This window comes from Budorcas taxicolor, chromosome 9 (assembly GCF_023091745.1).
Source record: "Budorcas taxicolor isolate Tak-1 chromosome 9, Takin1.1, whole genome shotgun sequence".
In the NCBI taxonomy this organism is placed as follows: domain Eukaryota; kingdom Metazoa; phylum Chordata; class Mammalia; order Artiodactyla; family Bovidae; genus Budorcas; species Budorcas taxicolor.
This window is the reverse complement of record NC_068918.1, coordinates 41,937,899-41,965,580: the sequence shown is the minus strand read 5'-3', so window position 1 is coordinate 41,965,580 and position 27,682 is coordinate 41,937,899. Positions and strand designations below refer to the sequence as shown.

General features: G+C 37.0%; 1 protein-coding gene across 1 annotated transcript; it reads right to left on the bottom strand.

Annotated features, from left to right (window-relative positions):
* Positions 1-454: 454 nt before the first annotated feature.
* COQ3 (coenzyme Q3, methyltransferase) lies at positions 455-24,050 on the bottom strand. The gene is made up of 7 exons (XM_052645827.1): positions 23,942-24,050; positions 13,646-13,772; positions 11,962-12,114; positions 9,867-9,966; positions 5,592-5,834; positions 2,534-2,693; positions 455-1,243 (listed from the first exon to the last, which is right to left on the bottom strand). The coding sequence occupies exons 1-7, from the start codon at positions 24,048-24,050 to the stop codon at positions 1,023-1,025; spliced, it is 1,113 nt and encodes a 370-aa protein (XP_052501787.1). The 3' UTR covers positions 455-1,022.
* Between the last annotated feature and the right edge of the window lie 3,632 nt (positions 24,051-27,682).

Below are 27,682 nucleotides of genomic sequence, written 5' to 3'. Positions count from 1 at the left end.
CGTTTTTGGTCAACACCCTCTATCAAAGTCCTTATACATCCTGGGCTTTCAGAAAAAGCCAAAGAATCATACTTCAAGAAGCATAAAAATATATTTCAAGTCAGTAACTTTAATTATAAAATGTTAGCCGAAGAAGAAAGTCCTATAAACGAACTTTTAAATTAAGTTTAAAATTTCTTTCTATTTAAAAAAAAAAAGCACCACGAAACATTTATAGAACTGTACAGAGAAATATGCCCAGCATAATCTGAATTTCCTGATTCTAATGTTTGATAAAACTCAGTATATATTTAACAATCAATTTGTTTTTCAAAAAACAAAAATTTATAAGAAAAAATACATTTTATCTTCCCAAATATTAGTGGTATAAAATGACAATTGGTTTTCATCAGTCAGAAGCATAACTGCCTTTAACTAAAACCAAATAAAGAAGAATGTAGATGATATAGATTGGTGAAATTAAAACATATTACAGTATATATATATATATGTGTGTGTGTGCATACACGTGGGGAAAATGTTATATAATCTGTAAGGTGAAGTGAAACATGTATACCCTAATTATATGACAAAGCCTTCCCAGGGTTGCTCAGTGAAGAATCTCCTTGCAATGCAGGAGACAGGTTTGAATCCTGGATTAGGAAGATCCCCTGGAAAAGGAAATAGCAACCCACTCCAGTATTTTTGCCTGGGAAATTCCATGGACAGAGGAGCCTGGAGGGCTACAGTCCATGGAGTAGCAAGAGTCAGACACAACTTAGCAATTAAATAATCATCATGTAACAACGGGTGAGGAACTTAAACTTCTAGATCACATAATACCTCATCAAAATGTTTTTTATCCACAGAATAATCCCTTGAAAGTAGTTATTAGATGAAACAGCAAAGGCTTTTATCTAGGTTTTAGCCCTTTTTATTGACTTTTTCTTTATGATCCTGTCTCAAAAAACAAACAGTATATATTTTGTGTATTTGTAAACATCAGACCTTCAAGCCATTATACTACAGTCCTTAGAAACACTTCATTTCTTCAGCTCTTCCTGCACACCTGTGTTGGTGGAGGCTTCAGCTTGGAGCTCTTCTGTTTCCCCCTTTAAAGCAAACTCGGCAGGCGCTGGGTGTTCCTGGAGGCTGGATTTCAGGGCATGAGCTGCATAGTTAAGGCTCGTGTTTTCACTCCAATGCCAGTAACCTGAGAAGGGGTTGTAGAGCATTCCCACCACAGTCTGAACTGACAGACCATCTACAAAACATATATCAAACAGAGTATATTTAACAAATATTTACCTTCCACAAGCCAAGAGTCTCATACAACTCTCCATATTAAAAAAAAAAAAAAAAGATTTCTAACTCAACAGACACAAATATTTTGTAACCATTACAGCTCATTCTTTACTGCAACAGAACATGATATTTGGAATTTGGGTAAGTGCTCGATAAATGTTAGCTGTTATTAGAAAATACTTGAAGACAAGTGACTATTCCAATCAAGCACCTTTAAAATATTTTTTTCAGCTCCATTTCAACAATGCTAACTTGTAGAAATTGCTACATTTCTTTGAACAGATAATAGTCTTAGTAACATCAAGTTTATTGATATACTGTTATATGAGCAAAAAGCATGAAACACACATGACTCTAAATATTCCAGAGGAATACTAAATGCCAAATAAATGAACAGACCAATGTTGTTACTTGACAGGAATTCAACAGATAAATCAAGTCCTCAGGAAGTGTAAAGCAGGGCTAGGAATTACAGGGAGCACAAAAATAGATTTACAGTCTTGTCTTCAAGGAGCTTATAGCCAGAAAGATGTTACAGATACCAAAATAACCATGCTACAAGGCCTGTTATAACTGATATGAAACACTACATAAAAAGTGAAAAGTTCAAAATATAACTGACATGGCAAAGAGTCAGACGCGACTGAGCAACTGACACGTGCACGCATGCATGCACACACACACACACACACACACACACACGAAGGAATCAGGAAAAATAATATGTAAGATAAGCTGATTCAAGAATGACCTCAACAGGACAAACCGAGGATATGTAAATAAAAGACATTTGTACCTAATCCTTAAATAAGAGAGAGCTAAATAGCCAAAAAGGATTCATTGATCATCTATGATTTGCTTGACCCTGGGTTAGGTGCCACAGGTGAGAGAGAAGAGGTATGTAATACCTACTCCTAACTTTAAGGAATTATGATCTAGTTGAGGAGAGATAACCAACATCCAAAAAAGAGTGGCCTAGTTCATTCAGTACTAGGTTCTGTGATTAATCATTATTGGCACATTTAAAGGCTTCCCTGGGAGCTCAGCTGGTAAAGAATCCGCCTGCAATGCAGGAGACCTCGGTTTGATTCCTGGTTCAGAAAGATCCCCTGGAGACGGTAATGGCTATGCACTCCAGTATTCTGGCCTGGAGAATTCCTTGGGGTTGCAGAGTTGGACACGACTGAGTGACTTTCACTTTCAAAAGTATAGTTAGGCCTTGAAAATTGGAAACATTTTTAATACTTACTTGATTCCAGAATGCTCTCTAGCTTTTCAGGTGAAACAAACTTCTCCCAGGTATGAGTACCTTTTGGTACAATACCTGCAATTTGCTCTGAGAAAACAATTCCCAAGGCATAGGACAGCTGTGTTTTGTTGATTGTAGTAATGAATAAAGAACCCTCAGGCTAAAAACAGTATGAATAGAAGTAAAATTTTATATGTCAGGAGTATCAGCTAGATAAAAGCTTGGCTTCCCTTGCCCTCCTCCTCCCTTCCAAATAATTTAAGCGCAGTTAAGATACACAAGTGTAAATAAAATATAATTTACCAAAATAATATTTATTTCCCTCTTGAGAAATTCGTTGTTATAGGCAGTCCACTATAGATGCACTTACTGAGTTTATGCAACAGTGCTTACAACTAACTCCTAAAATCACATGTTACTATGACTTATGTTTATATTAAATACATTCTTTTGTACATACAAAATACTTTATAATAAAAGTATAGAAATGAGATTAGGCTGCTCGTCCTTGTTTCATGTCCACACTGATGCTTTAACGTGTCAACACTGCCTTCTCTTCGGGGAAGCCAAGCCTGCCTAAATTGTTTGGCACAGCACACAGCCCCACAGCTTGCGCAGGCCAGCAAGGCTGGTAGGTATTCTCTGACAAAAGCATTAATGATTAAGGTATGGAAAGTGTTTGGGCTTCCCAAGTGGCTCAGTGGTAAAGAATCCACCTGCCAAGCAGGAGACAAGAGTTCAATTTCTGGATCCAGAAGATCCCCTGGAGAAGGAAATGGGAGCTATCTCCAGTATTCTTCCCTGGGAAGTCCCAGGGACAGAGGAGCCTGGCAGGCTATAGTTCATACTTAGCACACACACATACATATTTACTCCCACAAATGGCAAAAACATTAATGGCTCTTTTAAACATTCTAATCAGCATCTGATGGAGATAAAATGCCCCTCCAAGATAATCATATTAAGATATATATATATATGAAAATATCTCAAATACCACTCCAAACCGAAAATAAAAATGATGCGAAAAGGCCCTGAAATATTGGGATGTACCTTTAAAACTAAAATATCAGACACTATTTCATGACACATTGTAACATTTCTCTGTAAAACTTTAGTATTCTAAAATATCATTCAAAATCACTTATGTGTCAACTATATCTCAATAGAGCTAAGGGAAAAATCAATTATAAATATCTAATCTGTGTTTCATAAAATCTTATTCTAAGGAAACAGTGGTGAGTACTGGTCACGCATTTTTCTAAAAAAAGAAGCTTTCCATTAAAGCAAAAATTAGCTTGAAATTCCACATTGCCAGTATTCCTAATATATGTGAAAGACTCTCCATCCATACATACTGACTGAGACACTACACAAAAAGAAATAATTCAGGAGATTTGCTTGGAAAATAGGAACTATGCCTAATAAGGCTCATTTAAGAGGGAACACCATCAAGAAACAATACACACTGAAGGAGACCCTGGATACATGGTAACTAAATGCAACACGGAATCCTGGATTGGATCCTGCAACAGAAAAATGACATTAGTGCAAACACTAATGAAACTGAACAGGGTCTGTAGCGTAGTTAATAGTATAATGTCAATGTTAATTTTGTAGCTTTGAAAAATATATCATGAGCTATATTCAGGGCTAGGACTATGGTGAGGCAAGTGAGATGCCTCGAGCACAAAACCCAAGGGGGTGCTCCCTTTTCGGGGTGTGCAAACGCAGGATTGGTGCTGCCTCGGACATCATGCCCTGGGTACCACACTTGCTCTTACCAGTTCCTACCCTTATTATGTAGGATGCTAACAGTGGGACACATGGGAACAGGAACACTGTGTACTGTCTTTGTAACATCTATACATTTAAAATTATTTTAAAAGGAAAAGTATATTTTAAAAGCTCTGTTTAGAGAAGAGGGCAGCAGAGGATGACAAAGTAGATAGTATCACCAACTCAATGGACATGAATTTGAACAAAATCAGGGATATAGTGGAGGACGGAGAAGCCTGGCATGCTGCCATCCATGGGGTCACTACAGTCAGACACAACTTAGAGACTCAAAAACAATAACAACAAATTTAGATAAAGGCATTTAATGCTTTTAGCTCTTGAACTTAGGGGGTTACCTCTTGAATACATAAACAACAGAGTTGGAACCACCTTCAGAGGACTAAGTCTGTGGCAAGTTACATAAGCAAAATAATGTAATGGAAAGAACCAGACTTGAAATAAAAAGATGTAGTCTTATGTCCCATTTAAGTGCCTAGTGACTTTAACTTAAAGACCATGTGACCTTTGACATCTCTTGAATTCTGATCTTCTCCAGGTCAAAGGAGTTCAGAATGCCTGCCTTACCCTCTTCACCTGGTTGTAGGTAAGATCAAATGAGATCATTTGTATCAAGTGCTTCCCTGGTGGCTCAGATGGTAAAGAATCTGCCTGCAGTGCAATTCACCGAGGTTCCATCCCTGGGTCAGGGAGATCCCCTGGAGAAAGGAGTGGCTAGCCGCTCCAGTATTCTTGCCTAGAGAATTCCATGGACAGAGGAGCTTGGCAGGGTACAGTCCATGACAAAGAATCAGCGATAACTGAGTGACTAACACTTTCACTTTTCTTTCTTTCTTTAAAAGCTGGTAACTATTACACATGTCATGTATACAGAGTGACTTAACAAATGCTGGCTAACCAGTTTATGCTAATTATATTTTTAAATTTTAAAGTATTAATCCAAATTAGTTTCTTAGTAATTGTCATTCAATGCCTATTAGGTATTTAATCCAAATTATACCAAGGGAAAAACACCACTGTAAATCTACTGTTTATATTACAGTGTTTAATACCAAGAGTTTTCAGGATCCCTGGACATCAAGATACTGGATCTAGAAAACCCCAGGACTCAGGGCAAGCTGAGAGGCAGAAATAATCTTCAGTAGAGATGTTGTCCCTAGATTCTGTCTTCCTGGCTTCAAGTATTATAGAACATTTATTGCTACGGATACATACATATACTCAAAAGAAAAAACAAACAAGTAAACTCTGAAAGTCTTACCTTTAACACTTGAAAGCAGCACTGTATAAATGTTTCTAGATCAATCACATGTTCAACAACTTCAGAAGCTACGACAGCATCAAACGTCTCCACAGTGTCTTTCACAATCTCCTCCAGGGAACACGTTCTGTACTCTATCCTCTTATCCAGGACTGGGTCGAATGACTTATGGTGCTGTGCTGTTTTAATGTTCTCATCCACAGGATCGATTCCAATAACCGAAGCCCCAAGCCGCCCTAGAGGCTAATGGCATAAAAACCCGTTACCCTCAGGAAGAAAACAGAACAGTTAGCAGTCAAAACCTTCTCAAAAAGGAGACAAGATTAAACATGAGGGGAATGACTGGAGATCGTTTATGGGTACGTGGAAGTTCAATATACCATTTTCTCTAGTTTATATGTTTGATAATTTCCATAATAAAAAGCTTAAAAGTGAGAATAATAATCACAACAAAAAACTTATTAAGAACTACTTACGAATAGTGAGGAATTTTTGTCTACATTCTCTAGATACATTTATAGGCATATAGTACAATATTAAAATATTTACAAAGTGCATTAAATGAAACAGGTCATTGTAAAAAGAGCAAAATTTTGTAATATTCAAATTCTCTAAGGAACATTTTTTCTCAATAGTTTCTCCTGTGACTGACTAGAAATGATTCTTCACAGCCAATTCTTCTTTCAACCTCTACATTTGATCGCGTCCCATGACATGCCTAAGTTTTTAAACACAGCCTTAATTTTGATCAAAACACTGCACAGTATTTACTTTATAACTCCTTCAGTTCAGTTCAGTTCAGTCACTCAGTCGTGTCCGACTCTTTGCGACCCCATGAATCGCAGCACACCAGGCCTGCCTGTCCATCACCATCTCCTGGAGTTCACTCAGACTCACGTCCATCGAGTCCGTGATGCCATCCAGCCATCTCATCCTCTGTCGTCCCCTTCTCCTCCTGCCCCCAATCCCTCCCAGCATCAGGGTCTTTTCCAATCAGTCAACTCTTCGCATGAGGTGGCCAAAGTACTGGAGTTTCAGCTTTAGCATCACTCCTTAGTTAACAAATTAAAAGTGAAAATCAAATTATTTTAACTTGGAGACATAAGATCTGTAATAATACACTGAAAAAGCCATAGAACACATACAGAAAGTGTACTCACTCACCATTTGATACACCTCATATTCTTGATTCTAGGGGATGTATTTTCATGTATTTTACATTTCCTGAAATTTTATAATTGATGTCAAAAGAAACCAGGCTACTGCCATATGAAGAACACATGTTCTATGCATACAGAAACTTAGTTATGCATCAAAGGCCTCTGCTAACCTCACTGTCAACTTGGCTGTTATGACCTTGACAGTAAGACACACCCCTGGATCTTCACTGATATTTGACTCTTACCTACACTGTTACTTAAAATATCTTTCAAAGGTCTGCTTACCATGCAGCATTGAAACAAAAAGTTACTGTGCTAATAGAAGATTACAAAATTTACTCTAAGCTAAAGCAAATATTGTTCACAGGGAGAATGAGTATTCTTCCAAGAACTCTAGAGCACCTAAAAAGGGGAGAGCCTTCAAAGCCTACAAGACTCTTACATTTTGATACTGAAGCAAGTGCAAAAGGACAGCTTATCAGTACATTTAAACCAGTGGAAACTGCCTAATATCCTGCGAGGAAAGAGACAACAAAATTTTCAAAACTATTTGAATGACCAGTGCTTTTTTTCTTTCTTTCTTTAAAAATTGAAGTATAGTTGATTTACAATATTATATTAATTTCAGGTATATAATCATACAGTGATTCAATAGTTTTATAGAGTACACTCCATTTTTGGAGAAGGAAATGGCAACCCACTCCAGTACTCTTGCCTGGAAAATCCCATGGACGGAGGAGCCTGGTGAGCTGTAGTCCACGGGGTCGCAAAGAGTTGGACATGACTGAGCAACTTCACTTCACTTCACACTCCATTTAAGGTTATTATAAAATAATAGCTATATTTTCCTGTGCTATACAATATATCCTTGTTCCTTATCTGTTTTATACACAGCAGTTTGTGCCTCTTAATCCTCTTATACCTATCTTGCTCCTCCCCACTTCCTTTTTCTCACTGGCAACTACTAGTTTGTTCTCTATATCTGTGAATCTGTTTTTGTCTTGTTATAGGCATTTATTTATTTTTAAGACTCCACATATAAATAGTAACTGCAATATTTGTCTTTCACTTATTTTACTAAGTGTAATACCATCTAGGTCCATCCACATTGTTGTAAATGACAAAATTTTCATTCTTTTTTATGGCTGAATACTACTAGTGTGTGTGTGTGTGTGTGTGTTGTGTATCACATCTTCTTTATCCATTCATCTGTTGATGGATACTTGGGTTGCTTTCATATCTTGGCTCTTGTAAATAATGCTGCTCTGAACATTGGTCTGCTGTATCTTTTCGAATTAGTTTCTCCGTTTTCTTCAGATGTTGACCCAGGGGTAGAGCTGCTCAATCATATGGCAGTGCTATTTTCAGTGTTTTGAGGAACCTCCCCACTTTCTCCTGTACTGGTTGCATCAATTTACATTCCCACCATCAGGGTCCTACGGTTTCCCTTTTTCCATAGCCTCACCAACATTTGTTATTTGTAGACTTTTTAATGATAACCATTCAGACTGGTTTGAGGTGACATGTCATTGTGGTCTTGATTTGCATTTCTCTGATGATTAGGGATGTTGAGCATCTTCTCATCTGCCTGTTGGCCACCTGAATGTCTTCTTTGGGAAAATGTCTCTCAGGTCTTCTGCTAGTTTTTCAGTCAAGTTGTTTATTTGTTGATGTTGAGGTGTGTGAGCTTTAATGTATTTTGGTTCAGTTCAGTTCAGTCACTCAGTTGTGTCCAACTCTCTGTGACCCCATGAACCACAGCACACCAGGCCTCCCTGTCCATCACCAACTCCCGAAGTCCACTCAAACCCATGTCCATTGAGTCAGTGATGCCATCCAACCATTTTATCTTCCATCGTGCCCTTCTCCTCCTGCCCTCAATCTTTCCCAGCATCAGGGTCTTTTCCAATGAGTCAGTTCTTCGCATCAAGTGGACAAAGTATTGGAGTTTCAGCTTCAAAATCAGTCCCTCCAATGAACACCCAGGACTGATCTCCTTTAGGATGGACTGGTTGGATCTCCTTGCAGTCCAGGGACTCTCAAGAGTCTTCTCCAACACCACAGTTCCAAAGCATCAATTCTTCGGTGCTCAGCAGCTTTCTTTATAGTCCAACTCTCACATTCATACATGACTACTGGAAAAACCATACCCTTGACTAGACAGACCTTTGTTGGCAAAGTAATGTCTCTGCTCTTTAATATGTTATCTAGGTTGGTCATAACTTTCCTTCCAAGGAACAAGCGTCTTTTAATTTCATGGCTGCAATCACCATTCACAGTGATTCTGGAGCCCAGAAAAAAAAAGTCAGCCACTGTTTCCACTGTTTCCCCAACTATTTGCCATGAAGTGAAGGGACTGGATACTAAACCCATATCAATCATATCATTTGTAAATACTTTCTCCCATTTAGTAGGTCATCTTTTTGCCTTGATGATAGTTTTCCTTGTTGTAAAAAAACTTTTAAGTTTAATTAGCTCCCATTTATTTATTTGCATCAGTGCTTCATTTTTGTGTAAAAAAAATTCCTCACTATACTTTTCTGAAATATTTATATATTTTAAGGAAGTAAAAAGCATGTATTACTTTTATAATCATAAAAATATTAAAAACATTATACTTTTCCATTAAAAAAAAATGAACAGTATTATTTCTTAAAAGGATAAAAGAGGGGCTTTCCTGGTGGCTAAGTGGGAAAGAATCTACCTGCCAATGCAAGAGACATGGGTTCAATCCCTGATCTGGGAAAATCCCACATGCCCTGGAATGACTAAGCCCGAGGGCCATAACTACTGAGCCTGTGCTCGAAGCCAGGGAGCTGCAGCTACAGAGGCCCCGTGCCACGGCTACTGGAGCCCACAGGCCCTAGAGCCCGCGCTCTGCAGCAAGAGAAGCCACCACAATGGGAAGCCTGCACAGCACTAGAGAGCAGCCCCGCTCGCCACAGCTAGAGAAAAGCCCACGCAGCAGTGGAGATCCAGTGCAGCTAAAGATAAACAAATAAAATAAGTGGGAAAAGAACCTTGTCCAATTTAAAAAAAAGGATAAAAGAGGCATAAACCCACTTCTCAATTTTGTTCCCAGTTAAAAATGGCAAGAAAGCCGTAAATCACTTACTTCTGTTAACAAGCCACCACCACAACCAACATCAAGAATCTTCATCCCAGACAAAGGTTTTCCTGGCTGGTGATCAGCAACTGTTCTTAAAAGATTATCTCTTTAAAAAAATTCAAAATATATAAAAACAGATTATTAATTTTATCCATAAAGTCTTAAAAGTGTATAATTTTCAAAGAAATACTAAACTGTTTTTAATCTAAGACTATCGATTTGGGGGGTAAAAAATCTTTTATTTTCAGCATAAAATGATATTATGCTTAATTTATAAAACATTTTTAGTAATCAAAAGCAGGAGGTTTAAAGTAAAGCTCTTGAAATTATCTAGTAATAATTATGACTCAATTATTACTTTAGTAATAATCTAAAGAAAACCTTTAAAAACAATCTCATTTAGATTACCCTACTTTTATTCACTTGATATGTCACCTGAGACATTTATTAGCTACACTGTTAGTATTTGCTAGATTCATTTCATATTAGCAACAAATAGGCTCTTTAACAGGGCTGAGAAGAAGCAGACTAGAGATTTGTACTTTCAGATTTTGTCTATATTCCCTTCTAAATTGAGTCTCTTTTAATCTTCTAAGTTAGTGGTGTTTTTATGATCACGTAAACAGGCATCCAAATCAAGTAAACTTAATTCTAAGATAATCATAATAATACTTTACCATATACACAAATGTAAGCACACACATATATACACCCAAACACACTCAGATACATATAGCCAAAATATCATAAACTGAACTTTTAAGTTGGACTACTAATTATACTTGGAATTTTAATTACACTTATAGTTGGAATTCTAATTATACTTATATTAAAATGAATATATGTAATTAGGATATCTTTTATTGCTATTCAAATTAATTGATTTTTAAGAAAAACCTACATAGTGGTTAAGGAGATAACTCCGGAATATTAGAACAGAAAGGACCCATTTCAAATGAAATCCAATCTATTCTTCACACACTGGACAAAATGACTCTTTTACATCATAATTCAAATCATATTGGTCCCTTTCAATGGTTTTAATTATGATTAGAATAAAATCTAAACTTCTAACCATAATTTGGACTGCCCTGGATGGTCTTTTTAAGTGTGATGTCTTCACTAAGAGAGTCACAGTGGTTGGAATAGAGTGGTTCTCAAGCTAAGTGTGCATCAGAATCATCTGGAAAGTTTCCTAAAACACAGACTGCTGACCCCCAAAGCAGTAGGTCCATCATGATAGCTGAGAATTTTGTATTTCTAACAAAATCACAGGCAATACTGATGTTGCTAGTCCAGGGCTAACCTTGAGAACCATTGATCGAGCTTAACAGAATGACATTTCTGCTTTTCTCTGCCTTAGTATTTCTGTGATCCGCTAATTCAGTGGTAGCAAAAACACACCAGCAGTTTCCTTTTTGCTGCACTAATATCAACCAGCAAAACCAGTCAGGAAGTTCCTTAAAGGCAGTCTGATCTGATATTTTGGGTCTATCACAGAGCTTTGCCCTATCAGCTGCTGAAAAATGTTTAATGAATAAATAAAGACATGGACAGCTGAACGAATAAGCAATTTTGTGATAGGTGGGTTCTGATGAACCCTTGCCGTAGCAAACTCTAAGTTCCTGAAATACATGAACTATGTTTTGAATGATGAATACCTCAGCAGCTCTTATACTCTTACAGAGTCTAGACCCCAAGCTCTGTACAAGGTTAAGTTCTCAAAAAAATTTGTTGAATTGAACTTTCTAAGTAGCATTCCTTTTATCAAACTTCCTAAATGTCAAAGATGCTATAAAATGACCTTGATGCCATAGGATCATAATTCCTTTTCATATGGATTTAATTCTAATTAACTTGATAATAACCAAAAATACTTCTAGCTAATTTATGACAGTAGTCTAGAATTTAAATGGTGTTATTTAAAAAAATTAATAGTTTTGAACAATGGACACTGAAGAGAATCTTCCTAATTTCCAGAGCAAACGTAAAATGCAAAGTTTTGAACTTAGGCATAAACCAAGAGAAAAATGAACTTGAAAGAAAATGAATTATTGAAAAGAGCTGTATTTTAAAAGGCCTAGAATTTCTGGACTGTTACCTAATGAATGGCACCCTCAGGTCATTCATAGAGTGCAGGGGTGCATATACTCCTTGCTCGTCCCACCACTTGTGAGCCAGGGCCAGGAAGGTCTTCACTTCACTCGTGTCTACAGTGGTCTGTGAAGTACTGTATGGTCTTGTCCAAGGGAGCCTAAGAGATCATTAAGAAGAGCCAGGCAAAAATTACCATTTAAAAAAATGCACCATGGGATATATTAAGTAGAAAGATAGTCTAATTTACAATTTATTAGATTCTAAACATATATATTATTCATTTTCTGATATTTCAAAACAAGTTTTCTTATAATTACAGTGCATATATATATGTGTATATATACATATATATATAACAAATTAATTTGCTTTCAAAGTAAGTTACAACAAAAATGAAACTTTATAAAACTTGGACTTTTGGGTCACTTAATAGTAGCAGCTGTAGTAGTGGAGTAGTAGTAGTAACTATTTACTGATCACAGTTCCTGAAACATAGTGGGTGCTCAGGAAACATTTGTCAAATAAATAATCTGAAGGGGAAGGGCTAGAAGAGTATATAGTTCACCTAAATTTTTTAAAAATCAAATGGGATCAAATAGGGACTAAATAGGGATCACACAGACACTACACCAGGTCCCATGTCAAAGAACATGATAGAAAATCCCCCAGAGGTTCTTGGGTAACAGAATAGGTTGTTAGGTTAGCATTGGTAATGACATTTAAATTTGTACCTCGTTTTTCTTAGCTACACAGAGTACGTTCTATACTAATTACTCACTATCCTTTTAAGAATTAAATGTCACTCTTCTTTAATATTATCTTATGAATATTACCTTCTTTTTCATGCTTCATGCAAAGCCTGGGTAATGAAGGACTAACTTACAATAGATAACAGCAGGTGGTTGCTCAGTTGATCAAGAATGATTTTACAGACATCCAATCTCAAAGGAACTCATTCATTTATGAGAAGTAAAAGCATGCATTTGGAAAACAGAGCTCATACCTTAACTCTAAGCAATATTGTTCACAAGGTTAGAAATTGGTTCATAATATATGAATACATGAAGATATTACTTTGATTCAATCTTACTATCTAGAATGTATACTTAACCACTATATATTTATGTTGCACCCAAAACATTTATGATTTAAGCACTGTGTTATTTGTGTTCTGTCATAAGGATATTACAAGGAAGTAAAAGTAGTTCTCCAAGTAATATAGTCTTACATTAAAAATGAAAGTTATCACTGAATATGGATGAAAAGTGAGCACTGGATTTATACTATACACAAATTTTCTGTGCATTTGAAATCTTTCAAATTTAAAAGTTGTTGGAAAAATAAGAATATTTAAATAAACAAAAGCTACCTTAAGGCCTTCCCTGGTGGCTCAGATGGTAAAGAATACGCCTGCAACGCAGGAGACCTGGGTTCAATCCCTGTGTTGGGGAGATCCCCTGGAGGAGGACATGACAACCCACTCCAGTATTCTTGCCTGGAGAATCCCACGGACGGAGGAGCCTGGTGGGCTAAGTCCACAGGGTTGCAAAGGGTCGGACATGACCGAGTGGCTAAGCACCTTAATCAAACCACATGAGCTATACTGACAGTTTATTAAATATAATCAATACAAAACTATTATTGTACATAACTGTGTAAATATTTGCCACAGTAATGAATAAACTTACCTATAAATTTTCATCCAATTCAGGCAGGCAAAAGTCATGCTATAGGATTTGAACCACATGATTCTGTTTTCATTGAAAACCCATGGTTTAATTTGTGGAATCCAACTGAGCTGATTCTTTGGATAAACTGAAAAAAGAAAACTAAATGTCTAAACAAAGCATTGTACAGTGTGAATCCCTGATATGCATGTAACTGAAGAAACTATTTTATATGGCAATCTTGTATTACAATTGACAAACAAAAGGGTTTTTTTCTTAATTTCGTATTTTATTCTAAATTATATAAAAAATATCTTGCAGTCTGCTATCTAACTCTAATCAGACATTCCTGAAATTATAATTAGCAAAAATAAGTAATGCCTATGTTAAAGTTTTTCATGCACTTGTTTTTATATCCACATAATGCTGTATAAAATTATTTAAAATTACATTCAAATTAAAACTATATTACCTTTTAAGCTAAGGTAATATTAATTTTGAGATTATTTATCAAAACTGGTTCAAATTCTCTCACTTTCATGTTAGCTACATGAAATTGATTTATACATATGCTCAATACTCTTTACAGAGGAAAAAATGTGCATATATATATAAAATGTATACATATGTGTATATATATCCTAAAATAAATAGTCATCCAGTTTACAAGTTCCAATTTACACAAGAGCCTACTTCATGAATTACTCTGCAGCAAAACATTCAGTTGTTCACTAAACATTTAAATAAAATAGACCTCAGAGCAAAGAAAACTACTAGGACATTAGAAATTTAACAAACAAAAAAAGTCAATGGTTTCTACACATTAACAATGAACAACTGGAAAGCAAAATTCAAAATGTTCTTTCATTTAAAATCAGTCCAAAAAAATACTTCCATTGCAGTGAAATACTTCCATTCCAGCAAAACATGTTCAGAGATCTGTAATCAAAGACAACCTAATAAATGATGAAACATATGATATTCATGGAGTGGAAGATTCAACATAAATCCTCCCCAAATTCATCTATATATTCAACACAATTTCTACCAAAATTCCAACAGCCTTTTTTAGGTAGTTATAGACAAGCTGATTCTAAAATTTATATAAAAAGGCAAAAGAGATAGAATAATTAAAACAATATTGGAAAAAAAATAAAAATTTTGTGAATTTTATTGCAAGAATCAAATACCCAATTTTAGGACTTATCATAGAGCTACAGTAACCAAGGCAGTGAGGTACTGGAGGAGAGACAGACTCAAATATCAGTGCAAGAAAAGAACGTCCAAAGACAGACAAAAAAAAAAAATTTACCCAACTGATTTTTTTCAACAGTGCAAAAAGCAGTTCAGAGGAAGAAGAATGGTCTTTTCAATAAATGATGTTGAAACAATTAGACGTCCTCAACAACAACAAAAATTTTGACCTAAATCTCACATCTTACACAAACCTGAAATCAAAATTATATAAATGCAAAACTATAAAACTTTTAGAAGAAAATACAGCAGAAGATCTTCATGACTTAGAGTTACACAGAGTTCTCATATCTCACACCAAAATCACAATCCATACAAGAAAATATTGATTAAATTGGATTTAATCAAAATTCAAAACTTAGGTTCTGCAAAACACCTTGTTTAGAAAAAGAAAAGTCAAGTCACAAACTGGGAGGAAATATTTGCAAAACATATATCTCATAAAGAACTGGTATCTGGAATATATACTCTAAACTCAACAGTAAAATGAAACAAAAGCAAATAAAAATCTCCCACAGAAAAAACAAAACAAATAAGCAATACAGTTATAAAATGGGTGTGGGTATTATAAAATGGATATAAAAAGACATTTCATTAAAGAGGATCAGTCAGTTAGTTCAGTAGCTCAGTCGTGTCCGACTCTGCAACCCCATGGACTGCAGCACACCAGGCCTCCCTGTCCATCACGAACTCCCGGAGTTTACTCAAACTCATGTCCATTGAGTCGGTGATGCCACCCAACCATCTCATCCTCTGTCGTCCCCTTCTCCTCCTGCGTTCACTCTTTCCCAGCATCAGGGTCTTTTCAAATGAGTCAGCTCTTTGCATCAGGTGGCCAAAGTATTGGCATTTCAGCTTCAGCATCAGTCCTTCCAATCAATATTCAGGAATGATCTCCTTTAGGATGGACTGCTTGGATCTCCTTGCAGTCCAAGGGACTCTCAAGAGTTTTCTCCAACACCACAGTTCAAAAGCATCAATTCTTCTGTGCTTAGAAGAGGATATATAGATGCAAATAAGCACATAAAGAGGTATTAAGTATCAATAGCCATTCAGTTCAGTTTAGTTCAGTTCAGTTCAGTCGCTCAGTCGTGTCCGACTCTTTGCGACTCCATGAATCGCAGCACGCCAGGCCTCCCTGTCCATCACCAACTCCTGGAGAAGAATGCAAATGAAAGCCACTGCATACCTCTCAAGTTGGCTAAAATTTAACCATCCTTGATATGACCAGGTGTGGATGAAGATAGGAAAAAACTGGATCTCTTATATATTGCTAGTAGGAATGTAAAATGGTACAGACACCATGAAAAGGAGTTTAGCAGTTTCCAATAAAGTTAAACATATTTATCTTGCAGCTTAGCAATTGCATTCCTGAGCATTTACCCCAGAGAAGTAAAAATTTAATCCACACAGAAACCTGTGCATCAATTTTCATAGCAACTTAATCCATAACAGCCCCAAACTGGAAACAATCAAAATATCCTACAGTAGGTGAATGGTTAAACAAACTGTGGCATAGTCATATCGTGAAATATTACTAACAAGTCAAAAGGAGTTAACTATAGATACATGCAGAAAGTTGGATGAATTTCAAGGGTATTTATGCTGAGTACAGAAAAATTTTTTCAAAAGGTATATATTGTATGGTTCCATTCATATAAAACTCTTGAAATGGCTAAATTATAATGGAAATAATAATATAATGTAACAGATCAAGGTTTAAGGTTGCCGGTAGGATTTGACTATAAAGGAGCAGTACCAGGACTTTTGTTGTGATTATGGGACAGTTCCATATCCTGATTGTGGTGACTATTACACAAATCTCTATGTGTAGTAACACAAACACACACAGACCCAAGGAGCACATGTTAAGGTAGTGAAATCCAAATAAGGACTGTAGTTTAGTTAATGGTATCACACCAATGTCAATTTCCTGACATTGTATTATATTGGCCCAAAAGTTGATTTTTGGATTTTTCCATACAATGTAGTGGAAGTCCTAACAAACTTTTTTTTTGCCAGCCCAATAATATGGTTATGTAAGATGTTATCACTGAGGAAATGGGTGAAGGGCATATGGAAATTCTCTGTATTATTTTTGTAACTTATGAGTCTAATTATTCAAAATAAAATTTAATTAAAAAGCACAAGTGCACACTACAAAATGACTCTCCTATTCCTGACTATACATCTATCCAATTTTCCTCTCCAGAGGCAACCAATGTTACTAGATTTGCTTGGAAGCATCCAGATATTCTATACATAGTTTATCTTGTATATCAACTTCTCTCCTTTTATACAAAATGTAGCACTCATTCTTCTGTACCTTGCTCTTTTCAGGTACTGATGTATCTTGAAGACATTTTTACATAATAGAGCATAAGAACTTCCTTTTTTTAGAGTTACACAGTAATCCACTGTATGGCTATATTTCATCATTTATTTAAGCAGTGCTCTACTAATAGATGTTTATTTAGGCTACTTCTAATTTTGTGCTACTCCAAAAACATAAGATTGAATTACACAGGTGACTTCATGTATTTTTGAGACTACCTGCATATAAAACCCCAAGAACTGTTGTGTCAACTGGCATGTGTATTTATAAATTCATAATTTCCTTCACAGATGTTGAACCAATGCAATTTCATGGGTAATATGAGATTCTAGGGATGATTTTCCCACACTGATAATATGTTGATAGCCACCTATGCAATGTATTATCAAAATTTTTTATCTTTGCTAATCCAATAGGTGAAAATCGTATCTCAGTAGAGTTTCAATTTATCATGAGTGAAGTTAAGTGTCTTTTTTAAATTTAATGGTGCTATAGGTAAAGGGTTAGTCACTTAGCTGTCTGGTTCTTTGTGACCTCATGGACTACAGCCTGCCATGTTCCTCTGTCCATAGCATTCTCCAGGTAAGAATACTGGTGTGGGTTGCCATTCCCTTCTCGAGGAGATCTTCCCGACGCAGGGATCGAACCTGGGTCTTCTGCATTGCAGGCAGATTCTTTACCATCTGAGCCACCAGGGAAGCCCCCAGTAGTACTACGGTCTGAATAATATCCCCTCCAAATGTTGAAATCCTGACCCCCAAGGTGATGGTATTAGGTGGTGGACTTTGGGCAGGATTAGGTCTTAAGGATGGAACTTTCATGACTAAATTTAGTGCCCTTATATAAAAAGACTGCAAAGAGTAAAAAGGATCTACCTATGAACCAGGGATGTGCACACTCACCAGGTACCAAACTTTGGACTCTGCAGTTCCAGGGCTGTGAAAAATAATATTGTTGTTTATAAGTTGCCTAGTCTGTGGTATTTTGTTGCAGTAGTGGAACTAAGACAAATGGTCATTTATATTTCATGTCTTGCCTTTTCACAGTCTCTGAACATTCTCCTCCTGAGATTTTTATGTTTTTCAAATTTTGTCTTATAGGACTTTACAGTCTGGCCCAAATTAACTTCAATGTTCTCAAAAAACAGTCTGTGTTTCTAGCCTTTGCTTATGTTATTCTCTCTTCCATCATTGCTAGCTGTATTACTTTTTAAGACCCAGGTCAACTATCACCTCCTTTATTTCTTTAGGTAGGTAAATGAGCTATTAGAGAATTAAGTGGGACTTTCCTGATGGTCCAGAGGTTAAGACTTTGCCTTCCAATGTAGGGAGTGTGGGTTCAATCCCTGGTTGGGGAAGGAATGCCAAAAAACCAAAATGTTAAAAAAAAAAAAAAAAGGCAGCAACATTGTAACAAATTCAATAAAGACTTAAAAAGTGGTCCAAATCACAAAAATATTTTTAAAAAAGAAGAGAATTATGTAAACTGTGATACATAGATAAGAATTTACAGCTGACCCTTGAACAACTTGGGGGTTATGGGTGACAAGGCATGCATGCAGTCAAAACCCCAGGTATAACTTTGCAGACAGCCTCCTGTATCTGCCATCTTACATTCTTGAATTTAACCAACCTCAGACAGTATGGTAACTGGAATACATATTTACTGAAAAAAATCTGCATTTAAGAAAACTGGTACAGTTCAAACTTGTATTGTTCAAGGGTCAATTGTATAAGGTATTATCATGAAATTGAGCCTCAAAGATTTTAATGTAGTCCTTGCTCTCTGGCCAGTGATGACCCCTGTCTCCCTCTCACCTCATCTCATTTCAGGATAATTAGGCCTTCAGTCATCAGTATGGCCAGAATTCTTAACAGCCTTAAAAATTGCTTCACCATAACTGAGAGAAACTAATCAAGTTTGTATTAATAGATGCTAACAATTCCTTCTTTTAAAAAAAAAGTTATTTGGCTGTGCTGAGTCTTAATCATAGCATGAGTAATCTTTAGTTGTAGCCTGCAGGATCTAGTTCCTTGACCAGGAATCAAACCCAGGCCCCCTCCATTGGGAGCTTGGAGTCTCAGCCACTGGACCACCAGGGAAGTCCCATATCAATTCCTACTTTACCTTGAAACTGTGACATTCTGGTATTTGAAATTTCAAAGGAATGGGGAAATTTTTCATTTTATTTATTCAAAAAGTCATTTATCAGCACTTCTCGTGTACTTAGCTAACAGTGCAGAAGCCCTCTACCCTGCCAATGCTGTAGTTCCAGCATTCGTCATGGTCTGGATTACTCTTAGGCCTCCCTGAGCCGCCACTCCACTTTCTACACAGATGCCAAGTGTTATTTCTTAAAAACAAGTCTGATTATGTTATTCCTTTAGTAATTTCCCACTTCCTCAAGATAAAGTCAATCCCAGGAGCTGTGTGTGGTCTTTCATGTACTCGTCATGACCTACAACGTCTCCTGTCTTATCCCTGGCCATTCTCTGCCCTCACTTATGGCCCTTTATCCACACCATACTTCTCAAGCAACACCTTGCAGTTTCTGAGAAACCGCCTCACAGATACTCAAGCTGGTCCTCTGGCCACTCCAACTTCTAAAACTGGACAACTTTAAGACAGCTTCTTAAATACCCTGTTTAAGAACTTTCCCTGACCCCAAATATCTATTTCTTTTATGTCCACTCCGGAAAACTGGAAATGTTTACACTGTATGTTTTCTAAACTTCTGATTATAAAAGACATACTTACTGAAAAATTACAAAAAGTATATAAAGAATGATAAAATCACAGATCACCAACTCCACTTCATATAATCACTGCTAAAATTTTAATATATCTTTATTCTTGCTATATATCTCCAAGTTCATAATACAAGCTGATTTGTAGCTGATTTTTTTTTTTACTGTTTTTAAAATTGACATGTAGTTAATTTACAATATTGTCTTCATTTCAGGTGTACAGACAGTGACTCAGATGGATGTATATATATACACATATGAATATATACACATTTTTTTACAGATTCTTTTCCATTATAGGTTATTACAAGATACTGAATATAGTTCTCTGTGGTATACAGTAGGTTCCTATTGTTTATCTATTTTATATATATATAAATAACATATATTAGTGTGTATATGTTAATTCCAAACTCATAATTGATCCCCTCCTACCCCACTCCTGCTATCCCTTTTTGTAAGTTTGTTTTCTACGTCTGTGAGTCTATTTCTGTATTGTAAGTAAGTTTCATTTATATCATTTTTTTCAGATTCCACATATAAATAGTATCATGTGATGTTTGTTTTTCTCTGACTTACTTCACTGTTTGACAATCTCTAGGTCCATCTATGTTTCTGCAAATGGCATTATTTCTTTAAAAGCTGAATAACACTCCATTGTGTATATATACCACATCTTCTTTATCTGTTCGTCTGTCAAAGGACACTTAGTCTGTTTCCATGTCTTAGCTATTGAAACAGTGCTGCTATGAACGATGGGGTGCATGCTTCTTTTCAGATCAAGGTTTTCTCCATATAAATGCCCAGAAGTGGAATTGCAGGGTCCTTGTTGCTCTTCTTGAACACAACAGACGTGACTCCACCTCAGGGCCTTTGCAACTGCTGCTGTCGCTGCCTGGCATATCTTTTCCAGGTTATCAACACACCTCACTCCTTCATCTCATTCACGTTCAAGTACATCATTTCATCCCTGATCATCCTGCTGACACTGAAACCCCTCAACCCATATGCAAGATCATATGGTAACTCTATTTTTTGTTTTTTAAGGAAACTCTATACTGTTTTCCATAATGGCTGCCCCAATATACATTCCCACCTAGAGTAAAGGAGGCTTCCTTTTTCTCCACACCTCTCTAGTATTATTTGTAGATCTTTCTTTCAATCATGGCCATTCTGACTGGTGTGAGGTGATACCACATTGTAGATTTACATTTCTCTAATAATTAGCAGCAAATTTGGAATATGTCAGCAAATTTGGAAAACTCAGCAGTGGCCACAGGATTGGAAAAGGTCAGTTTTCATTCCAATCCCAAAGAAAGGCAATCCCCCAAAATGCTCAAACTACTACACAATTGCACTCATCTCACACGCTAGTAAGGTAATGCTCAAAATCTCCAAGCCAGGCTTCAGCAATACGTGAACCGAGAACTTCCAGATGTTCAAGCTAGTTTTAGAAAAGGCAAAGGAACCAGAGATCAAATTGGCAACATCTGCTGGATCATAGAAAAAGCAAGAGAGTTCCAGAAAAACATCTATTTCTGCTTTATTGACTATGCCAAAGCCTTTGACTGTGTGGATCACAATAAACTGTGGAAAATTCTGAAAGAGATGGGAATACCAGATCACTTGACCTGCCTCTTGAGAAACACGTATGCAGGTCAGGAAGCAACAATTAGAACTGGACATGGAACAATGGACTAGTTCCAAATAGGAAAAGGAGTACGTCAAGGCTGTGTATTGTCACCTTGTTTATTTAACTTATACACAGAGTACATCATGAGAAACGCTGGGCTGGAGGAAGCACAAGCTGGAATCCAGATTGCCATGAGAACTATCAATAACCTCAGATACGCAGATGACACCACCCTTAGGGCAGAAAGTGAAGAAATAAAGAGCCTCTTGATGAAAGTGAAAGAGGAGAGCGAAAAAGTTGGCTTAAAGCTCAACATTCAGAAAACGAAGATCATGGCATCTGGCCCCATCACTTCATGGCAAATAGATGGGGAAACAGTGGAAACAATGGCTGACTATTCTTTAGGGCTACAAAATCACTGCAGATGGTGACTGCAGCCATGAAATTAAAAGACGCTTACTCCTTGGAAGAAAAGTTATGACCAACCTAGTCAGCATATTAAAAAGCAGAGACATTACTTTGCCCACAAATGTCTGTCTAGTCAAGGCTATGGTTTTTCCAGTGGTCATGTATGGATGTGGGAGTTGGACTATAAAGAAAGCTGAGTGCTGAAGAATTGATGCTTTTGAACTGTGGTGTTGGAGAAGGCTCTTGAGAGTCCCTTGGACTGCAAGATCCAACCAGTCCATCCTAAAGGAAATCAGTCCTGAATATTGATGGGAAGGACTGATGCTGAAGCTGAAACTCCAATACTTTGTCCATCTGAGGTGAAGAGTTGATTCATTGGAAAAGACCCTGATGCTGGGCAAGATGGAGGGCAGGAGGAGAAGGGGACGACAGAGGATGAGACAGCTGGATGGCATCACAGACTCAACGGACATGAGTTTGGGCGAACTCCAGGAGTTGGTGATGGACAGGGAGCCAAGGTGTCCTGTGGTTCATGGAGTCACGAAGAGTCGCACACGACTGAGCTACTGAACTGAACTGAATAATTAGCAATATTGAGCTTTTCATATGGTGGGTCACCCAAATGTCTTCCTCAGAGAAATGTCTATTTAGGTCTTCTGTAACTTACTTTCTTAACACTGCTGCTGCCGCCGCTAAGTCGCTTCAGTCGTGTCCAACTCTGTGAGACCCCAGAGACAACAGCCCACCAGGTTCCCCCGTCCCTGGGATTCTCCAGGCAAGAACACGAGTGGGTTGCCATTTCCTCCTCCAATGCATGAAAGTGAAAAGTGAAAGTGAAGTCGCTCAGTCGTGTCTGACTGGAAGCGACCCCACCGGACTGCAGCCCACCAGCCTCCTCTGTCCATGGGATTTTCCAGGCAAGAGTACTGAAGTGGGGTGCCATTGCCTTCTTAACGCTACATTTAATCATTTACCACGTGGCTTCACTTTGATTTAAACTATGATTTTAATTGAGGCAGCATTATTTTTCACTGTATTGACAGTAACACCTTCATTTTTTTTTAACTGGCTGGGTCACAGCTTGTGGGATTCCAGTCCTCTATCAGGAATTGAACCCTGTCCACGGCAGTGAAACACTGGGATCCTAATCACTAGGCCACCAGCGAACTCCCACAACTTCTCAATTCTACTGGAGGCCTTTAAGTTTCCCAGGTTTTGTTCTTTATAACCTGATCTTAGCTTCAACTAACATTTTATTTAAAATGACCTTTAGCTATCACTTCTTTAAAATTCCCAGTGCCTTGCATAGGGTATTTGTTAAATGAGTTTCATGCAAAGAATGAACTTAACGTTCTGGTTAATACTGGGAGTTAAATAATCAAACTGTCTTCTACAAGCATCAGGTTCAGTGAGGGTTTTTTTTCTTATTTTCTCAGTTTGTTGAATTAACCTATTCATCAAAAAACAGTATAGCTGCCTTATGCTCTGGGAAAAAGGGGGGAGGGGCAAGATATGTGCAAATAAAACACAAATACAAGACAATCAATAACTATAAGACAGTTGGTGTCCTTTCCCGCTGAGGCAAAAGAAAAAAAGCAAAAGACCGCGATTCCAGCAGGCACAGTTGTCGCCGGCTCCTAGGGAAGGAGCTCAACGAAAATTAGACAAAGGTCACTGAATATATGGCGGCGGACCGCGCGGCCTTCGCTCTCCTCCGCCAGGACCACTAGTCTTCAGCTACTTTTCCCAGCCTCTGGGAAAGGGAGGGTAAGAGCCTAGGCCGAGCGTTCGACTCACAGGAAGGACCAGCACCGAAGACACAGACTTTTGGCCCAACCCGCGCGGAACCCCCCTATACCGCGCCTGCGCAGAACACTCTGTCCGCTCCAAGGGCTTCGTGAGCGCGACACACATACACAAACACACAGACACACACTCACCCGCCGACGTAGTTAAGCGAGAAGAGTCAGCCTGTGTCCTCTGGAATCCCAATCTAAGTCCTTCTAAAATTCGGCTCCCGGAGGAGCTTAGTTTGCTTCCTCCCCACATCACGACAGAACGGATACGCCTCTCTTCCGGTCCTTCCCGTAAAAGATCCCCAACAGAAAGGTTCCGAGAGCCATCTTAATCATGGTCACTGTGGTGGATATTATAGATGTGTGGCTGTAATTAGTGTTCACGTTTAGTGTCAACTAGGCATTCAGTTAGACTATAGAATGCTTGCATTATCATATTTGGCTGTCTATTCCTATATGACCTCTCAAAGCAGCCATCAGACCACCTCCAGGTAGCCACGTATGAGCTGTGTGAGCTAGCTTTTATTCCTGTATAGCTCTAATTATTTCATACTTAACAGATGTCTCCCAAGGACGTTTATATTCCTATCTATGAGACACTGACCCTAAGAGAATAACAAAAGGTCTGAAGCATTTCTTTCTTAAGGGGAATACTGTTCCCCCCCTTTCAAGGCACTCAAATGTCAGAGGGCCGGAAATCTAAATTGAAAATTTTTTCCGTGAGTGACCTGATAATATTCCAGACAGGGCACACAGTATGTAGCAGGGAACTGTTAAGTCACTCAGGCTAGGCAACTTCACTGAAGAATTAGAAGAGGCAATCATTTACATATTACTTCTGTGTGGTGGCTCAGACGGTAAAGCGTCTGTCTACTATGCGGGAGACCCGGGTTCGATCCCTGGGTTGGGAAGATCCCTTGGAGAAGGAAATGGCAACCCACTCCAGTATTATTGCCTGGAAAATCCCATGGACAGAGGTGCCTGGTAGGCTACAGTCCATGGGGTCGCAAAGAGTCGGACACGACCGAGCGACTTCATGTTCACGTTCAACAGCCTTTCCTTGGGTAAGAAGAATGATAAGTTTCGAACATTAAAGACAAAAAATTCACTGCACATTTTTTACCGGCAGGGTCAGATTGGTAAATGTTTCTGTGAATTAGTGAAATCTACTGTTCAGTAATGGTCTTTGCCTATGGCTTCTTAGTAAAATATTGACCATCTCTTAAGTGGTTGCAAATTTAAAAGTTGTCTTCAGAGCTCCTTTCCAATCTCTCTCCCAACTGAAGGCACAAAGCTCTGCACAAAAGAACATTTATTAGCATGTGTGTTATTTGCTGGAGATCCCAGGAAAAAGCAAAGTGAAAGTTTGCTTTCACATCAGTTCGACAACAAAGGCAGTGATTTGCCTTAATACCAAGAGGAAACAAAGTTTCTTGAACACCCACTGGTTTGCTTCAGTTAAGCAAAACTAGCTTACAGAGTTTTCTCTACAAGTATCAACAAAAGGCTTTTCCAATGATGCTTAAACACAAGTTGTGCTGGAAGGACTAGCAGCTATGTGATGTACAGTTGTCCTTGGAGTTATTTCCAGATCATCTCCATGGTCTCACCCATACTGTAAACTAGAATCTACAGTTTATTTTGCTATAAAACTAAAAATCTATTTAATATTTTGAAATTCAATTTTATAACTTTATATAAAGTTTTAAAAGAAATAACTCTATTATATCCACTCAGGTTTAACTGGTACATTTCTGTATTTATAAAATTCCATACAAATTGGTAACTTAGGGTAATTTTATCTTAAATATTACCAAAATCAAAATAGGAAATAGGAAAACCCTGTGGGTGACACCTAATAAACCTTTAGGGTATAAATGTAACTCATCACACATGAGTTATTTTAAGGGCTACTAAGTTATTTTAAGCCCATCTTCTCCTTTAGGTTTAGACATTACAAATTCTCCTTAAAACTGAAGAACTTAAGGACAAGAAGTGTTTAAGACCTTATATAGTTTAAGAAAATGAGTTCCACAGTGATTTAGTGATTTGCCCAAAACCATCAAGAAGCAGAGCCAGGACAATCCAAATGAATCTATTTCCACTACACCATGCTTTGTACAGGTTAGAAACTTTAATATAACTACTGTTTATACTTCATGTCTTTCTTCGAAGAAAGAGTAACTCAGACATTAAAAAATAGATATTTTTGGAAAGTTTAACTATTATGTATTATACCACTAGAAATAGATGCTTTTTAAAAAAGACATTTTACAAGGGTAGGAAACGTACACTGAAATTCCACACCAGTCTTTATTTATATTTAGGGGCCTGAAACAAATCTTATAATTACCTCTTCCAAATTACATTTTATTCTCTTAATGGTGTGGTTTACCCCCATTATACAAAAACAAGTATGATTATTAATACACTAGAAATATTTTAAAGGAAAACCTCTTAAGACAGATTTTTATTAACCAATCCAGACAAATAATTATCTCAAAAACTTAATCTATTAATTTTCTGGTGGTATCATTTTAGAAAAGATTTCATAACCAAATTACACATTAATTTATGTGTAAGTTTTAGCATTCACATCCCAAATCATGGAAGCCCTATTTTTTATAAAATCTTACCACTCAAGGTAAACATACTTCATTACATGTCAATGAAATGATGAATTTTCTAAACTGAAAACCCAAATATCTAACACTGATATATTTACTAGTAATCATATACATCATGACTATGCTTTCAAAACTATCTACAGATTTAAATGATAACCTGGTATATTATGGCAGAGTAAATCAAACTATCAAATACTACTTTTGGCTCTAGTTCATATCTTGCCCAAAAATGTGCATATCATAGCCAGTATTTTTCTGTAGAATTTTATTTTGAAAATATTATTTCACTTGAAGATTGTTCTAAAAAACATTTTAAGATATGAAAATTTATACAACTTATTTATTACAAATTAATCAGATAATTAGTTCTGTAATTAGGTACATGGTGTTAAGCTCATCTACATAAAAAATATTGCACATTTTCCTTTATTTTGTCTCCAGATGTGACTGATGTCTAAACTATATAGAATTCCAAACTATTTAAAAGTTATTGTGTGAAATGTCAACTTTATAAATATCAGAACTAACTGCACTGTAAAACAATCATTTTGGTAAACATGCATTTATTCACAGTTGACTTATTTCTTCAAGATAAATGCATAACTGCTCAAAATTATTTAAGAACCTATGTAGAGGTACAAGAGCACACTATTACAAGTCTATTTCTACCTTCATTTTGAGGAAACACTGATCTTGGCAAAAACCTGGCTTACTTTCAAATGAACTATTGCTGGTACGAAGGCATACTTTAAAACCTTTCTGTGATCTGCACCTGCTCTTTCTTTTTTAAATTAAAATTTAAAAGCATTGGTTTTCAGAGGTTTATCTATTGTGGCACAAGTGAGTAATCATATAAAATGGACCCTAGAAGCAGTTCAGCATTTCAGTGCCTGCAGAGCCTCATTTTATTCATAAGTTATGACTACCTTAAATTGCTAGACCACTCACTGATCATAATTTGAAGAAAGTGACAAAACCAAATCATTTTAATGTTATGAAATTGACACAAACCTGCATAACATAGTATGCTTCCACTGTGCTGAGGTCATATTATGCTTTAAAAATATAAACAAACATATTCAATTGTGAGTTTTAGTTCTATAGTAATCCCGAAGTGTTTAAAATACACTTTAAAACAGAAGTGGTAACTGCAGGATATAGTTCCGGACTTGAATTGCTATTAGTGTCAAACACAATCATTCCTTATAAATAATTCTAGTGGTGCACTGGTCTGATTGATTCCAGCAGTTTCATTAAC

Bases quoted from the DNA above. Each gene is read 5' to 3' on its own strand.
- COQ3 (XM_052645827.1), bottom strand. From the start codon at position 24,050: ATGTGGGGAGGAAGCAAACTAAGCTCCTCCGGGAGCCGAATTTTAGAA. The intron at 12,115-13,645 runs GTAAGTTTATTC...ATGATCTCTTAG, and splicing joins AATTGGATGAAAATTTATAG to GCTCCCTTGGACAAGACCAT. The intron at 2,694-5,591 runs GTAAGACTTTCA...TACTGTTTTTAG, and splicing joins GCTGCTTTCAAGTGTTAAAG to CCTGAGGGTTCTTTATTCAT.